The sequence below is a fragment of the Pangasianodon hypophthalmus genome, chromosome 15, assembly GCF_027358585.1.
Source record: "Pangasianodon hypophthalmus isolate fPanHyp1 chromosome 15, fPanHyp1.pri, whole genome shotgun sequence".
In the NCBI taxonomy this organism is placed as follows: Eukaryota; Metazoa; Chordata; class Actinopteri; order Siluriformes; family Pangasiidae; genus Pangasianodon; species Pangasianodon hypophthalmus.
The window spans coordinates 1,789,782-1,808,522 of record NC_069724.1 but is presented as its reverse complement, the minus strand read 5'-3'; the positions used below and the strand labels follow the sequence as shown (position 1 = coordinate 1,808,522).

General features: G+C 38.9%; 1 protein-coding gene across 3 annotated transcripts in view; it reads left to right on the top strand.

The window, feature by feature from the left end:
* The window catches only part of sgcd (sarcoglycan, delta (dystrophin-associated glycoprotein)), a 177,461-nt gene that overhangs the window by 70,214 nt on the left and 88,506 nt on the right, over positions 1-18,741 (top strand). The window contains exon 1 of one of the 3 annotated variants that reach the window (XM_026938739.3): positions 18,349-18,737. The exons of the other annotated variants lie outside the window; for them this stretch is intronic. Coding sequence (XP_026794540.1) covers positions 18,735-18,737 — 3 coding nt within the window. The 5' untranslated portion in view covers positions 18,349-18,734. Of the gene's footprint in view, positions 1-18,348; positions 18,738-18,741 lie in introns of those variants that run through there. 3 annotated transcript variants of the gene reach the window in all.

Genomic DNA, 18,741 nt, shown 5'->3' with positions numbered 1-18,741 from the left:
TAAATATGTGTTAGTATGATTCATTAAATAGCTTTAATTGCAAATGCTTCAGTCTATTGCTCATTATAGTGCTATAATAGTTTCAAAGGTCACACTCATTTTTATCATAGCTTTTTGTCCCAGAACTTTATAGATACAAAAAAAAAACCCTAAATACTAGAGTTTTGGAATTTAAAACATGTAGTGTCTGGTAGGTTTATTTAGAGTTCAAGCCACTATATAATGGTCTTGAATTCCTGGCAAATATTTCACCTACTCACATAATGACATTGCAGTGCAATAAGGGCAAAAATAAGGGGCATGCCTCGAATAATTTTCTTCCAGCAAACAGAAACATAGAAAACAGTCACATCCTTTGCGTATCTGTTATTCAGCTTGACCCATTATGTGTTTCAGCTGCATATAAGACAGGTGAGGTTATGGGAAAATTTCCAAATACAGCTGAAATTAGGTTAAAAAATGTTCAGTGTAGGTGTATTGCATCAGGAGGCCTTGAGAATTTGCTGACATTTAAATGAGGAGAGTTGATGCAGCAATATGCACAAGCAGGGACTAATTATATTTCCCCCATATGTAAAGCCTAGAAACTATTTTTAGAACAGTAATTTTGTATGGCTTCTATGCAATAATAATAATAATAATAATAATAATAATAATAATAATAATGATAATTCAGGTATAAATAAGTATCACAATAAGATTTTAGTTATAAGAACTTTATGAAGTAGCACTCCTAACAAAATGTTCATTAATGCTGTGGTTTGTGTGTGTATATATATATATACACACACACACGAGAGAGAGAGAGAGAGAGAGAAAACCGAAGAACTGATGATCCTTGATTTTTAAAATGCAGCAGAAATGATTTTTTTTTTATTCATTAATATTGATACTCGTATGACAAAGTTTGAAGGGTTGAAATTAGTCCTACGTAATAAGTCTTAAAAAGACTCGAGTCTTCTATGAAGAGCTCAGAAATGATAATTAAGTTTCATTTAATTTGCATGACTGCCAAATAGGATGGTTTAGACCAGCCAATTGCTTTGAGGTGTTATAACTGTATTAGTCTGTTTGTTTCTTCATTTTGGCTCAGGCGCTTCCCATTTCTATCCAGGAATGCTCTCGCTCTCTCTCTCTCTCTCTTTCTCTCTCTCTCTCTCTCTCTTTCTCTCTCTCTCTCACACACACACACACACACACACACATTTGTCTTACTACCCATTTGAGGACCTTCCATTGATATAATTATTAACATAGATAATTAATACTATGATACACCGGAAATTAACCCTAACCTGAACTTCAGTAACATAAAGGAAACCTTTCGGCCCTTAAGAAGAAATATTGAAAAATGTTGAAAAAAATAATCACTATCACTATCCTTGTATGTACATTTGGTCCCCACCATGATATAAATAAATGGATCCTATCGCCCACTACATGACATACACACAACGTCTGTTTAAAATATATTTAAGATTTATTTCTGGGTTACATGCTAGGCCTTGTGCTAGCTTCATTAGCAGACTCTGCTATCTCTGCTACTTTCTTCCAAGCTTAACTTTTCTACAGATATTTAATGACTGGTCATATACGACAGGATAAAATGAAAGCATGGCTTCTTCCACTGTGGTGCGTCAGACTGTAATTGGGAACTAATTACAAGTAGGAACTAAAAGATTGGGGAACTGAAGAAACGTCGCACCACATGCGCCATATCCGAACCAATCTTATTTGCATATTGCTCAATTCAAATGTCATTTTGTCGCTTGCCGCTGTTGCTGAAATCGTGGCTCTGTACCTCACAAGTGCGAGTAAATAAACGTCGCTTTGTCACTCACTAGTGTGAACGTAGGTTTACATCCCAGATGTCTGTTTTAGACGTAGATATTTTTACTTTATGACAAGAAGGCAAAGCTGAGGTAGAAACAGATCTCCTACATGAAGTGTAGGCGAGTGTGTTCCTGGATACAGGATTGCAGCTCAACACACTGAATCCTGTTTTAATAAACATTGGCAGACAATTCTATTTTAGCACGCATGCAAGGTGGGCCCTAGGCATGTCAAAAGAAGACAGTGAAATAAATTGGCCTTACCTCTTACCCTAATTAAGAAGGTGGGCGGCATGGAGTAGAGGGAGTCTGGCCCTTATTAATAGCACAACCTCTGTGTTTATATAATCAGCCTCCGGGTTACCTGAGATTTGAACTGAGAGAACACAACATGGGGGTGAGAGAGAGAGAGAAAGAGAGAGAAAGAGAGAGAGAGAGAGAAAGAGAGAGAGAGAAAGGGAGAGAGAGAGAGAGAGAGAGAGAGAGAGAGAGAGAGAAAGGGAGAGAGAGAGAGAGCTTAGTCTCATTAAAAAGGTACTTAACGTTGCCCCCTGTAACTGAAACCTTCTCTACCTTTGAAATCTCCTTAATTGTGTATTACGCAACTTCACATCACACCGTAACATCACAGAGACACACTTCACCATCTCGGTCTCTTCTAGTGCTCACCTTCTGGTTTGATTTTTTTATCGTATATTTAATGTATGATTCATATACTATTCTCTTTATATGGTCTATTTATTTATTATTGTATGTGAATTCCATTCGTATGTTAATGAGTATGTTTAATATGCTTATGGTCCCATATAAAGGAAATAATACAGTGCATAAATGTATCTGTCTATCTATTTATCTATCTATCTGTCTATTACATTTAAAGAAACTGTGGAGAGGAAGACTTGCTGTTATTACAATTGTTTCTAGCAAAATATATTTAGTACTTCTTATAGTTTTATTTTGGATGGAGTACTTTTATCGGCACTTCATCTACTTCCTATACAGTTTAGAGTTTGTTTTTTTCATAATGCTTTACATTAAGGTTTCCTTAACTGACATTATTCAACACATAAGTTCCCATGAATAAATAAATAATTAATGAACATCAGCATTAATAAATCATAATTAACTTTAACCATTGAACTAATACTTGTATTAATTCATGGTTGAACCAATGTTCCAGTTCATTAACCGGTTCGTTTTCAGTTCTTTTCTCTGCGGTAGAATTGTTGTCGAGTCTGTGATGGATATAACTGGAAAACTGGCCAAATTTGCTCTGAATTCTAATGATCTGTTTTGAATATGGTAACTTGTCACAGTGTCAGGGTGGAGACGCTAATTATGAGGCAACGAAACGAAATGAATATTTGATCTGATGATGTCTTTATAGAAATAAATCAGTGTCAATATACAAAGAGAAATAACTCATTAGTTAGACACTAACCAGTTTTTTTTTCCTCAATTGCTCCGAATCCTATAATGTTAACCGTGTCTGTTAGCCTAATGGACACTGCAGTTAACATCGCGTAAATAAATTGTGCTTTTCACATTGATGTCTGTATACACAGATGGCCTGAAAAGCTTTCAGAGGTAGATCTTCGTCTCTCGGTTCCCTCGTATAAGGCTGTGGTTTAAGTTTGCGCTAAAGTCAGCGTTGTTTTTTTTCCCCGAGGGACAACTGCACATTAAAGTGTGTGTGTTAAGATTCATTATGGTGAGATATTGGTGCGTATTGTGGGCCAAAATAAAATTAAAAAAAAAAAAAAAAAACAGCTCACAAATAGTTTTCAGATCAATACACAGACCAGTTTCTGACATGAGTGCAATATGGCTACGGCTTAATTGAAGTTTCAAGAGTGTGAATGGAGGCAATTACTGAGGATATGTTACAGACGTAGTGTTGTTTTATCACGTAGTCCCAGGTGATTTGCCTAAGCGTGCACTTGCCTCACCTCTATATTTCCTGAGATAAACCAATAATGGTGGATAAGAGGTCAGACATATGGAAAACACAGAGCGGTGTGTACTTGATGAGACTAACTGTGACACTTTTCACCTCCCTGTTGAGCACAGAATGATTTTTCTTGGCACTTTCCAGACATGCCAGCGGGTGAAGGCAGACTTGATGGAGTCGGAGTGTTTTTGAGCTCCATGGCCCTGAAACAATGTTCCAACTGTCAGCATCAGTCCAGGCATGGATCTGGAGCCACAGCACCACAGAGTCAGTCAAGACACAACTAATGAGGCCACCAGAGAGACAGCAAAAAAAAGAGTTTGCCTTGTTTGACACTAACATACCGGTCTAGTGCGTGTACCTAAATGAGGCTCAGCCTTTAGGGTCCTTCTGACGTAGGTGTCAAGGGTCATCGTTTGCTCTCGTTTGTCAATATGTTCATCGTTTTTTCCCACGAGCCCAGAAACAGCCCTGAATATTCCTTTCTGTGAGCCAAGTACGAGTTTCCGGAAAACATCACAGCCTACTGAAATTAGCTGCTGTAGCCATTGGTGAAGCATCGCTGCTATGATAGCATCAGAGAGCAGTTACTGAGTCTTGTCTTGACTAGCGCACACTTGACAACATTACCCAGCGGCTTTAGTTAACACAGCAGAAGGATAAATGACAGCTTGACTGCTTTTTAGGAGAGCTCAGGACTCTAGCTGATTTAAAATCCAGCGCTGGTGTGAGCTAGAGTCACAGAGTTAAAAGAAACTCATTCAATAAGAGGCTACAGTTAAATGCTTCTTAGTGTGTATTTAACTTCCAAAATAACTAGCATGTAGTGGTATTTAATAGTTTCAATAGCATGCAAAAAAAAAAAAACTGCTCAAACGAGAAAGAAAACCACACCCAAACCCGTGACATCATAAAAGAGAGAGCTGGTACAATTGTAACAACTTCGGTTTAAATGAATGGACCATCGTTTACATTACAGATTTCATACTTCCCACATAATCTCATGAATATGTTTGCTTCTTGCATCAGGGAGAGGTGGACATTTTCACCAAAAATCAAAAGGAACCTGCAAAGCATACAATTATAACATTGTCAATTATTAAAGTGCCCCATGAAATGGCTTCTTAGCTGTGATTAGATTCTGTATATTTACATATCACCTTCTGAAACAGGAAGTCAGAGTGACATTGTGTTGACTTACACGACAGCCAATAGCGTTCGAGATATTGTATTAATTTTACAAATATCTTACACCTGAGTCGCATCTGGTTTTGTTTTTTGTGTTAGTTGTTTTTTTTTAAACAAATATCTCCAATAAAAGAAGAAGAATCCTTCTGTTTTCTTTTTCCAAACAGACACCTCGAAGTGATGCGCTTGTATATAGATATAATGAAGTCACACTTGCATGTATTTAGAGAAAACCGTGGGATTTGTCTGCTCTAGCTGGAGAAGGTTAACTTTGATTACAAAAACTGAGGTAGTCTAGTACATTTCAGGAGAAAATAGGCCCAATACAAAAGACATGAATTCAGAGAAGTGTGATTTTAAGACCATCGCTGGAACCCAGCAGTGGATTAACTAGCTATTTGACCTTTATGCAAAATCTGTGATGCATCCACTCAACCCCTGTGTCTCAAGATTAAGCATTTCAATGGGCTCTAAGGTCAAGCTATCTATTGTGAGCACGCCAGGCTTGAGCTGAATTCTACAGGGAGGCAGCAGGTTCACACAAACAGAAGCTGATTCTCTTGGAGACATTTTCGGAGCCCGTTTTCTAAAGATCCCACTGGTGGAAAAACCTCCAGCGCCTTTCCTCTGCCAAATTGAGTTCAAGCAAAGTGTATTCCATTCTGAATGGCACACAGATGGAACTGCAACCACCGCTTAGAAAGTAATACAGAGTCTGAAGCTGGGTTCATGCTAAAGCCAAATTCCTCTCATACTTTCTGTCTTATCATGAGTTATACTGTCTACCCGAAAAGGTGGTGCAAAAGCTGGGGAGTTCCTCAGATCAGCAACTGCAGATGGTTTAAATTAACTGCATCAGCCTGAACACTTCAATGAGCTCAAATGTTCTGTTCCCATATTTAGTCTTGTTATAATTGTGCTAGGCATAAACAGGTTGCCTTCTGTCCATGGCTTACGACGAGGAACAGAAATCTCAGAACAGCACTGAGAAACTCCAAGTAGTGCGTGGGTTCTGTTCAAGCAAACAGTCTAAAATGAAACGAGGTATTACGATGTTAGCCGAGACATCTGGGTTCTAATGGGGTATAATGAATATTAATCAGGGTTCCTGCAGAGTTTTTAATACCTTTTGAAGAGCATTGGGTGAGGAGATCTGGGGTGCAGTCGGTGCTCCAGTTCATCCCAAAGGTGTTCAGTGGGGTTGAGGTCAGGGCTCTGTGCAGGACACTCGAGTTCTTCCACTCCAACCTTCACACACCATGTCTTCATGGAGCTCGCTTTGTGCACAGGGGCATTGTCATGCTGGAACAGGTTTGGGCCTTTGAACTTTGTGGAAGAACAGTTTGGAGAAGAGCCACATATGGGTGTGATGATCAGGTGTCCACATACTTTTGACCGTATAGTGTATCTCTGAAAACTGCGGACTTTCCTGAAGTGAAATATGTTTCTCTTACGCACACATATCTCAACCTAGAAGTCCGGTGAAAGTGAAAAACAAGAAAATGGCATTTCATTCCAACTGAACTTCTGCACTTTCTTCTCATGTCCTCTTCCAACAAGTGGGGAAAAAACAGCGTGATCCATGTTACGTGACCCAGTGCTAAGTACGTAATTGCGTTGAAAAAACGCAATAGAAACATCAAAATGGAGAAAATGTAAAAGGTGAAACCACAAAAAGTTAAGATCTCAAAGATATTAGCTCATGTCCAGAAGTTAATTCTAAATCGGACTTAAATCGTAAGATCAGGTTAATACCTAATGGTTAAAAAGCATCACATTTAAGACCTTAAATTTCAATTATCTACTTTAAGGACCTAAACTGTTTTAATGATTTAAGACCAGGGAGGTATTTAATTGGATGAATGTGTTAGCATAATTTCTAACTTGGCTTGACAAACTGTCAGATGTCTTAGCTGTTTACCATCAAGTGGAATTATCTCTAGCAACATTATCAAACTGCTTTAATTGCACAACTCGGAATAAAATTGGTGCAAAACTGTCATTACACATTGTGATTCCACAGAAACCCAAGACACTTAATAAATCTGAACTCGAGCCACACTCGTAAACAATGAGGTGTGCTTAATGCTTGGAACTCAGCCAAAAATATGAGGTCAGCTTTCACTAAAACGGAAGGAGGAGGCTATTTATGTACTACCTGCTGCTGTTCTGCCCAGTTTCTGCTCATTGAATGACTCTAAATTGAGCATCCAAAGTGCCCCCCTTAAATCTGTCACTCTGTTTCTGTCCAGAAGAATTGATAGAAAGATCTCGCAAACAATCTGCTGTCTATTGTAGTGACAATAAGCATCGATAACTGAAGCCCAGGGGAGAAAGTATACACTAGTTGAAACCAGTGATAGCATTTCATGAAGTGAAAATTATTTATTGACCGAACACCAGTGGTCTGTAAATCATGCAAAGAATTTCGAGTAGGGGTGTGATTTAGAATTGCAGACAGTTACAAGTAATGAATGGGTGTGAGAAAGCGTTCCATACTATGAAAAAGATAAGTGCAGGGGGTTGTAAAAGTAAACCTGAAAAGCATCGATTTTTTTTTTTCCCTGATTGCTTTCTGTTGTGGCCCAGATGTGTTTGATGTAGCAGAAGACGAGGCCAGGGAGGAGAGAAGGGCTGAGGGAGAGATTTGTAAATTCCAGGTCGAGGATCAAGGATGAGCCGACAGGTGCCAGAGATTTAATAGGAATCACAAGGAAAATTGTATTAGTGCAATAATCGTCCTTGAGGGGGGTTTTCTGCTGCTGTCATTTTGCCGCCCAGAGACCAGATTTACGCACCTCGGCAAATAAAAGTGAGCAGAATGTATATCATTGAGGGATTATGACAGCATCCATATCAAACCGGCTCTCTGGAAGCTTCTGGCGTTGATGAAAATGGACGTTTTACACAATGAGGCATCGCACCTTGAAATAACTATAGAAGCAGTGTTTGGTCAGTTTGCATACATTGACCTTGCTGTGCTGATGTAACGTCCTGAAGTCTGTATAAATCAAAACTATACACCAGATGCCTCAAGACAAGCACATGTTTACTGGACTTACAGGAAAGCTCAGGCAAACCAGGCTGTCTTCATATCATTTAAAGATTTTCCAACTGGGGGAAGTCGTGGCCTAATGGTTAGAGTCTTGGACTTGTAACCCGAAGGTGAACCTGAAGGTCATGAGTTCAAGTCTCAGGTCCGGCAGGGATTGTAGGTGGGGGGAGTGAATGACCAGCGCTCTCTCCCTCCCTCAATACCACGACTGAGGTGAGACCCTTGAGCAAGGCACCGAACCCCCAACTGCTCCCCGGGCGCTGCAGCAAAAAAAGCTGCCCACTGCTCCAGGTGTGTGTTTGTTCACTACTGTGTGTGTGCACTTGGATGGGTTAAATGCAGAGCACAAATTCCGAGTATGGGTCACCATACTTGGCTACACGTCACTTCACTTCACTTCACTTTATAGTTGTGGAGTGGCTATGGTGCAAGCTAAAGGTGAGGCATTTTTAGAGAAATTAAAATAAACCTAGATGTCCTAGATTTACTTCCTAGTTCCAGAGTTTGAACCTTATTTCAGGTTACTGTATGCACATGTTCTCCTCATATCCATATGGGTTTCCTCCACGTGTTTATCTGTTTATCTTATTCCAAAAGCATGCTGTGGGGCAAAGTTATTTGGTGTGTGAGAGTGTGTGTACTGTCCTGCCATGGATGGAAGTGCTATGAATTCCTGTCTCGTGCTCAGTGGCTCAACAAGAAGTCCAAAAGTTATGCTAATATTTACGCAAGGAAAGTTCTTCATCTTCAGAGTTGGTTTAAGCACCTGCTTAAGTTGATTTACGGGGACTTTGATTATGCAAATCACCTGCATGTATTTCACGCTTCCAGGGTTAGCCTTTAAACACAAGCACTTCCATTTATACCGGAAAAAATGATCAGGGATAGAAAATGCGGACTGAAGACAGAAACAATGTTTTCTTCTTTGCTATCAAATATAATATGACATACATTTAAGATGGTGAGCATTGAAATAAATATTTAATTGGAGTCTAGTATATTGCCAATATGTTGCTGCATGAATATTCATCACATTATTTGCTTTATTTGAATAATACAGCTTACATCATCAACACCATATAAAATAGCACGTGATGCAGCACACCTTATTATTTAGCATTTTTGTTATTCCAACAATATCGAACAACTCAAGAAAGGCACCAGATATTAAATCAAAGTCATGCAGTTGTAATGTATGCACGGGATGTACGTTATGTCATCATGCTTTTAATTCACTATTTTGATTTGTCGAATTAATACAATTCTAACCAATCATGCCTGCTCCTGCTGACACTTTTGACCAATCCCATACATCTTTGCCATTATTATTATTATTATTATTATTATTATTATTATTATTATTGTTTGTACTTGCTCATGATTATTTCTAATGAACTTAGTTGGCTCTCTTTCCCAAAGTATGAACAAATTAGTCATTCCCACGCCCACTGTATTTCTAAGGTACACCAAATCTGGGTTTGAAAATCTGGGCTCTGTTCTAGCAGCAGATGTAATATTGATTGCAAACATTTACAATTTTGTCATACACTGGCCTGAGTTATTGCTTATAGCCTATAAACTGGACATTTATAACTGCACGACTGCTATTAATTACGTCTGCCATACTACATTATCCATAATGCCCTTGTCCATAATAGCCATGTATATTTGAGAACTCACCACAAAGACACCTCAGCAGGTAGACTTTCACACACATTTCTTTCAAGTGTGCACCCACTGAGTCTTATCACCATCATGAGTTAGACGACTGGACCTGATCATTCTTCCGAGGATGGACCTTTTATGCATACTAAAGCGTGGACATTAAAGATTCACTGTGCTGATTAAAGTTAAGTCGTGCTCGCCCAGCACAAAGACCTTTCTGTACAAATCGCAAACTTACTTATGGATCCTGCAGTGTCACATCTGACCATCGAGAGAATAAACTCTTCTTAGCAGACTAGCAAAACACGTTAAGTATAAGGTTATATATTAGGCAGACGTGGATATTTGAACTTTAAGGTTGTGGCTGAAATATCCTTTTCATGCCGAGTTTTAATGTGTCTCTGAGAGTGTGTGAGGTGTCCTGCAATGGATTGGAGTCCCAACCAGGCTTTTTTATTCCTGCCTTGCTCCCGGTGTTCCCAGAATGGGATTATTCAGAATGAACAGAGACTCCTTGTACGCTGTCAATCACAGTGACATTAGCCAATCGTCAGCATCTGTGAGCTCATGTACTGTATGCGGAAGAGGGCAGATAACCTTTTTCTCCATGTGTGTTATGCCGCCTTGTGACGCAGCATGAGCTGCAGTTCGAAAAGATGCACTTGGTGTCTCAGAGGAAGCACGTGTTAGCCTTCACCCTCCCCAGGTGGCTGCTGGGAGGGAACTGGCAAACAACCAATTTGGGAAAAGAAATAGGGAACAAGTCTTGTGTGTCTCTCTAATGTTAAAAAAAGAAAAAAAAGGGAAAAAAAAAAAGCTCCTGGTTAACATCACGTTCATTTAGGGTTAAAATCCGAATACAGATCCGAATATTTGGAGCACACAACAGATACAGATACAAACAGTGTCATTACACCCTTAAGGATGAATGAATAAATGTTAATGGAAAGAGTAAAATTTGATTTTGATGAGAGAAAAGAACAAAAATACAAAGGCAATGATTTTTAATGAAGCAAAACTATGACAGGAAATTCGTCAGTTATTATTATGATTTCATTATTACTGGGAATGCTTAATGAAGCACACTTTCCTGAATTAAAAATAACTTTCATGCATTTGCACACCTAAACCTGTTTGTAGCAAACAGCACTATGAGCACTATGCAATATAGCATTGTGTTGAATAGCATGTTATATGCTTTTTTATTTTTATTTTCCAGAAAGCTTATGTGATGTAATTATTGAAACACTGCACACACAATACAGGACTGAATAACAGAACTGGCTCTCTGGCAGTCATGGGATTCAAACTCATAACTCTTAGCATGGTTTTATGCGTCACTCTGATATTAAGGGCTGTGAGGAGCTGATGGTGTTAACCAGTGCCTGGGGCTGAGTGGAAACGGTGATGGCAGCTAGGCTGAGAGATAACCTGGCACCTGGCACACAAGGACCTTGGTGAAATTTTAGTGGTAAAAAAATGACCACTAGCATCAGTGCTTGTGTCTGTCATTGCGTTTTCACCAAGAACGTGTTCCTGTTTTTCCTATTCAAACTCCATGTGTGCAGATTAGACCCCAGCTCCCAATTCTGTCGCAAAGTTTGACTAACAAAGTTTCTGTTCTGAGGGCAGAAAATGATTCCCTCCATGTGGATAAATATACTAAATCTTTTCCCTAATTCCCTCATAACTCATAATCAGCATCAACTCGAGTTTGTCAAACCTTCCACAGGTACTATCTGAGATTGTTTTTTTTGCTTTTCTTCGTGGTAGTCAGTGTAGCAATGTTTTGTCAGCAAAATAAATGCATATCAGTCTCGCACAGAGTGATTAAAGTTATCAGATGAAAATGCGGGCATCGTTTAGCCCTGTGCTGTGTAATTCACCGCCTTTAATGGCCGTTCAGGAGCCAAAGGCTCACAATCTGTCTTTCATTCCAATCAAGCATTGATTGTCCTAAAGTGTGATGCAGCGTAATTACGAGAACATTTCGAGAGGCAGGGTGGAATTCTGTAGTGCTCCGTTTGTGCAGATTATGGAGGATAGGATGTCTCATAGAGTGAAGAGAATGACAGATAAACAGACAGAGAAATCAGATGGGTAGAATTGCAGGAAATGTTTCGGAAAACATGCGAAAAGTCACGTAACTAGGTCATGAAGTGGTGGAATGATAACCTGACTTTTTACTTTGCCACCAGCATTGTTTAACTGTATGTGCAAATGTTCTTGACATTTATTAACACCCATGGGTTAAATCAAGTGACAACACAAGCTAACTCTTTCACCTTTGGTTTGTATGAATGGCAAGCTGGCTTTAGTTTTATGAATTTCTCGATGAAAATGTGAATAATTTCTAAAGAAATTCTTGTGAAATCCATTTACCTAGTCATTGTGCATCTACAGTAAAGGTCAATTCATACTAAACACAGTTCCCAAAGCATTTTTTAATTACACATTTCCATTTTAAAAAGCCTTTCAGTCCATGCCAGAGCTGTTTCTACACTTGTAAAAAAAAAAAGATTCCATTCATTATGCTGCAAATGTTTTCTTTACTTACTTCTTTTCCATTTGCACATACAGTATAGCAAGAGTGAAGCATCAACTCCAAAGAAATCATTACAAATAAATAGGCTTGTGCGATATAGATTTTTCCCTGCTTGCAATTTACTGTTCAAAAAAATCACAATAAAGAGTTTAATTGTGTAGAAATGATAGGCTAAATAAAGACACGAAAACAAGCATTTCCACCATTTCAGGTTTTTAAGGAGAATAGATCAGGGTGTAATAATATTCGCAGTAAAAGTAATATGCAGTAAACACAGCAGAGAAAAAAAATAACAATACATTTTCAGTCAAATTCTTTAACAAATTGGTTGTCTAATGTCCCACATGGTCGACATTTTCTCTGTGAATGTTCAAAATGTTTCAAGGCGTCTGAGCGCTGACCGGTGCAGGAAAGCAAAAAAAAAAAAAAAAAAAAACCAATAAAACAAGACAGTGTATTTAATCACTTTTTTCATTTTCATCATCATTAACATTATTTGTAAAGTATTAGATTTGACACTTCATTGTAGGCTTATTTAATCTTTTCTTTTATTGTTGGTATCCATGAAAGAAGTAATGCGTGAGCTTCTAAATCCAAATCTGACCCCTGCACACATAACATAATTAAAAAAATGACAATAAGTCAAGCAAGGGATGACAAAGACACTACCATTTGTTTTCATGGTCCATAAATGTGTTTTCCCTCTGCTCTTTCAAATAATAGCATGACATTCATGATGTTTGGTTAAAACAAGCTCCTGTCTTCCACACACTGGGATAGCTCCTCACTGGATTCTTAGCGATAAGCCCATATTGAGCTCATGACATTTGAAGGTAGATTTGATTTGAGTGATTGCGCACCTTGGATGTTTACTGAGGCCTCTGTCTTCTGCATTTGCATCATACCTCACTGGTTTGGAGCAAAAATTTATATATAACTTCCTGTTGGGCGAAGTAAACACAAACAAGCTCAAACGATCATACTGAGATTTTCTATATTGTGTGTTTGAGTTTGGTAAACACGTTAATTTAGAAAGTCGATAGTGAAGCCAGTCATGTGGCAGCACAGCAATGCATAAAGTCATGAAGATGCAGGTTGCAGTTAATGTTCTCATCATGTAGGATGTTGGTGCTAGATGGGTTGCTTTGAGTATTTTAGAAACTGCTGATCTCTTGGGATTTTTACCCAAAACAGTCTCAAGAGTTTACACAGAGAATGGTGCGAAAAACAAAAAAAACATCCAGGTAGTTCTACGGGCGGAAAAGTCTTATCGAGGAGAGAGGTCAGAGGAGAATGGTTCGAGCTGACGGTAACTCACATAACCACCACATACATCTGTGGTGAGCTGAAAAGCATCTCAAAACACCAAAACCTTGAGATGAATACACTAAAACCATATCAGGTTCCTCTCCTGTCAGCCAAGAACAAGACTCTGACACTACAATGGGCATCCAAACTGAACAGTCGAAGATCGTAAAAAACATCATCTGATCTTTTTTCCAATTTTCAGCTACATGTTTTCGATGATTTAGACATTTGTCTTACAATCATACCCTTTAAACCTCCTCTTCGTATTGCTGAAAATTACACACCTGCTAAGTATCAGCAGGCTTCAGAACCCGGGGGGTAAAAGTTGCATAATTATAGCGCAACATCTCTGTGTACTATCATCTCCTGAAATATTTACTCTCCCCTCAAACACACATCTACACACACCTACACAACTCCTAGTCTCTAAATATTCATTGAGTGACAGCTGACTAGAATATGGACAACCTTTTTTTTTTAGCTACTGTCAATCATCGTTGCTAGCTATGTGCCCTGTCTGAGACACACTGCTCTCCAGACATCAAGATAGCATTCTGTGTGTGTGTGTGTGTGTGTGTGTGAGGGAGAGAATAAGTCTGAAGCACACACTAAGTGCACAAAAGATGTATAGACGAGATTGATGAGCGTATTGGACATGAGGACAGTAAGATTAAGTGACAGAATGTGCTCTTTCTCTGTGTGTGTGTGTGCATGTGTGTGCGTGTGTGTGTTCACATCTCTTCCAGCCCCAGAGCATTCTTCCAAACTGTTCTGCCCTGCCTCTGCCCTCGCCTCAAACAATCAAGTCCACACACAGAAAGGCCCTTTCATTTCCGAACAGTTAAATAGTTACAGTGCCAAAGCAGATGAGAGCATTTTTCACCCGCTCACTTCTCCCTCTCCTCGGGAGGGTTCGCTGACATAGGCAGCTCTGTTTCACTGTTCCGGGACCGTCGTCTTGATCTTGATCATTTGCAGCTCAAGAAGAACAATCATTGCCTCCCTTTCTCCCTCCCTCCCTCTCTCTCTCTCTCTTTCTCCCTCCCTCCCTCCCTCTCTCTCTCTCCCCCTCTCTCTCTTTCTCCCTCTCTCTATCTCTCCCCCACCACAGAAAAGCAGCTTTGCATAATGGCAGTGGTGTTTTGCGTCTAAAAGAAGGTGTGGGAGGACTGATTGATAAGGTGGCAGACATTTTGATTAACAAATGCTAATCACAGTTGCTCTCTGCAGAGCCATTTTGGTGGTTTGCAAGAAATGGCTTGACTGTGTGTCCGGAAAGTTGATTCGGAGAGCTGCATGTCTAAAAGTTAAATAAAGCACACGGTAGTGTTCATAGGCCTTACAGTACATGATGTACACCTACACTGCTTATTCCAGTGGACATCATCTGTCATAAACATCATTTTTTTCAATTATGGTGTCAACCTGAAATGAAAATTAATTCAAGTTAAAGCTTTATGTAAGGTTTTTACACTTATTCATATTTCTGTTCTTTCTATTACACTTTAAGACGTAAAGTTAGACTTAATGTTCTTTATAAATGTTTTCTAAGTTGTGGAAGTTTATGCCACTTGTCATGAAGGGTTTATGTAGGTGCCATGTAGCCCTACTTTATTCTGAGCTGCCATACTTGCCCTATTGGATAAACAACATTGTATTTAATTAAATTGAAATAAACTTTCCAGCCTTAGAGAGGGCATAGAGAGCTCAAGATGTGCTATAAGTTGACTTTATTTCTGCTTAGAGATTGCCCCATGTATGTGATAAATACTTTTCCAATACTTTCTTGTGTTGCCCATTTTAAGTGTGCTTGTTCAATTTCCTGTGGAGATGAGAAATATATCACCATATGTTCCATGTATAATGCCCAATGTCTGCTGCTTTAAAATGTCAGCTTAGAGCTCTCACAGGACCTAATAACTTTTTTATGCCGAATCAATAGTCTGATGCCTAACCATCTTGTGAGAGATTTTGTGGTTATGAAATGTTCTGTGGATTTGCTCTCTCAGTGCAGTCTGCATTTGGAAATATGGGTCATGCTGTGGTTTCGCTCCTTAAAGCAACCCTGCGTTCACGCTAGCGAGAGAAAGTCGCTTGTGTCACTTGGTTTTATTTATTTATTATTATTATTTTTTTTTACTGTGGGCGTGTTTTTAGTTCTCATGAGAAACGGTCATAGCCAAAATGTGGCCTACAGCACACGATTTACTACTATGTACAATTTACTTTTGTTTACAATGCAGTTATATATTCTAATATTTTATTTAAAGAAAAAAAAGTGTGAAAATTAGCTATTTTTTAATGTATTTTACGTCCCAGGCTTCGTATTAGCTTTGTTAGCAGATTAGCTGTGCATGCTAACTGTACTAGCTATATACACTCAGCAGAGGCACCATCATATACCTATATAGCTATATGTCCTCTTCTAACTAGTTAAATACATATTAAATAACACAGTAACCAGTGAGAACGTTGTTTGATTTTCATGGTATGCTCCAGGTTTGATATTTGCTATTAGCAAATTAGCAGCACAAGCTAACTGTACTAGCGACAAGCAACGATCTCTGCTACTTCTTTCCAACTTTTTTTTTTTTTTTCCTTTGTAACGTCTCTATACACATTTAATGAAACAGGGAACGGGGACTAATTGCAGGTAGGGGGAAAGAAAAAACGTTGTACTACACAAGCCTTATGATTGGTCCAAGGAAAATCTTAATAAATAAAATTGAGAAACATAAACCATAAAATTGAGAAGATCTTAACTCACATTGCTGATTTCTCGCATGGTGCTGTTGCTGAAATCGTGGCTCCGTGTCATGGACGTACATAGAAAATGATCTGTTGCTGTTGCTCACTAGTGTGAATTGACAAGGCATTTTGTTTTCCAGCAATCTCTGTGTTGATTTGGATGTACCTCGATCGGGATTATCTTAAAAAATCCATTTATGTTCAAGTCTTAACCTCCTGGCAGAGGCACCTACGTTTTGCACTACACTCCCACAGGTCAGCCACTTTTTTGTGTGTGAAGTTCAGGCCCTGCATTTTGTCGGATCCTCTCGGATTTGTCGGATTTTGTGTCCCTACTGGTTGAACTTGAATCTTGATGATCCCAGGATTCAGCTAAACTGTGCAGTTCATAATAATTGTGAACTTTAGACACTTTATGATTTAGATGCCTTCCTTAACTGTGCTCACGTAACTCAGCTGTAAATATGGCACTTTGTGTGTTTTTTTCTTTCACTTTGCCCTTCACCTTTACAACCAGGCTTCTAACAAGACCTGAAAAAGCTGCAGGAAGTGAAACAGCTTGAGTGCTTCTTCCTATTCCTGATTCATTTGGCCAGACCACGCAGAGAGAGTGGCTATTTTTCAGTAGGTTGCTTCGTGCCTTTTGAAAAGCAGCATTCAGTACATGAAAAGCGACTAAACTTTAAAAAGAAGGTAAATCTAGCGAGTAATCTAGAGAGTCAGCAGATTTACATTACTGTGTAAGATGGAGTTGTAATTGCATAACATATGCATCTGCCGCATTCTGAAGGAAATTTGAAATAGGGTTATATAAACCATGTAATTTAGAAAAATGCTAAAATGGAGGTTGGAAATAGTGGAGAAAAATACACAGACCATACATTCAGACTGAACTTCATAAAGCACAGGAATTATCTGGATGCAGTTCACGTTTGTGAAAAGACACATTCATAACATTTCAGAGCTTTATAATAAATCAAATAAAATAAGCAGCTCATTTTATTCCCTCTTCCAACATGGTTACATGGAAATGATGCCCTTCTCCAAATCCTAACTCCACATCCTGACTCTGGTTGTTTTCAAACATATGACAAAGAAAGAGCGGATACGACGGACCGAAACGGATTATTTTTGTATAACAGCAGTGTTCTTATTCCACTTATTCCTCTTACACCACAGCAATTTGCCAACAATTACCATTTTTAAGTTATTAATGAATAACACATCATGATATTCAACTGTTTATAATTACGCAAACTTCTCCCACTATTACAAAGCGCTGAAACTGGAGACTCCTTCCATAAATGCTACATAAACGTAACAGTTTCCTTAACAGAAAACTTCACCACATTAATGATTATACATGTTTTCAACTAGTTCTGCAAGTAGAATTATATTCCTGATAATACTGTATATTAATTTGAAACCGAATAATGTTGTATCTGAATATCTTTTATACTTATTCTTGTTTTTACTGTATTGTAAACAGAAAGAGTCACTTTTGGGAATGCAATGAGATTTTTCTAATCACACACGCACACACACATACGCACAGAGGACCTGCTAATTAACGCTATGTTACACTGAACCCAAATCTAACTTAATTTTATACTCAAAATATTACGATTTTATTCACTAAATATTGCAACTTTGTGTAAAATCAGACAGCACTACTTTTTTCTTAAAATATTATCACACACACAAACACACACACACACACTATACTCCAGGTGGTTTCTGGTAATGTCGTACCTTAAAATGGCATCCAGTGATTACTATTATTTATCAGCCAGACGACTTCACACTTCTGTGAGGAGAAAAATAAAAAGCAAAAAACTCGACAGGAAAAAGGGCTTTGTGGCTATTTTCCTCTTCAGGCATATTAACAGAAGGGGGAGAGTGTGGGTTTTTTTCAGTACCTTTTACTCAAATGACTCATAAACACACGTGTGTGCGCACACACACATATAGACAGGGGTCACCAAAAGATCGTCCCCCTCCCCTTCCTTGCTTCTCCACATGTGTGTCCCATATATAAATCTGACCAGGCAACAGGGGTTGTAACACAGACTGTAGCAGAGTGGTGCAGAATTCAGCCACTGCTTTTTTTTCTCTCTCTTTTCTTCCTTTCTCTCTCTCTCTTTCACATGGTGGCAAGGCACGATTGCGTCCACACACGAATAACGGCCGGCGTGCGTAGAGTCCAGGGAATTCCTCCAGGCACGGGGCAGGGACTTGGCCAGCCTGTCTGTTATTGGAAAAGTTGGAGAGGGGGGTTTAGAGCGACTGCATGGAAAGAGAAAGAGTGTGAGAGAGAAAAAGAGAGAGAGAGAGAGTGAGAGAGAGGCCTCATGCTGCGATTTAGAGGAGCCAATCTTTTATTATCTATCTGACACACCCTGACTGTCTGGGCGTTCGGACTGGGGACTACAGCAGAACAGGATGGTAA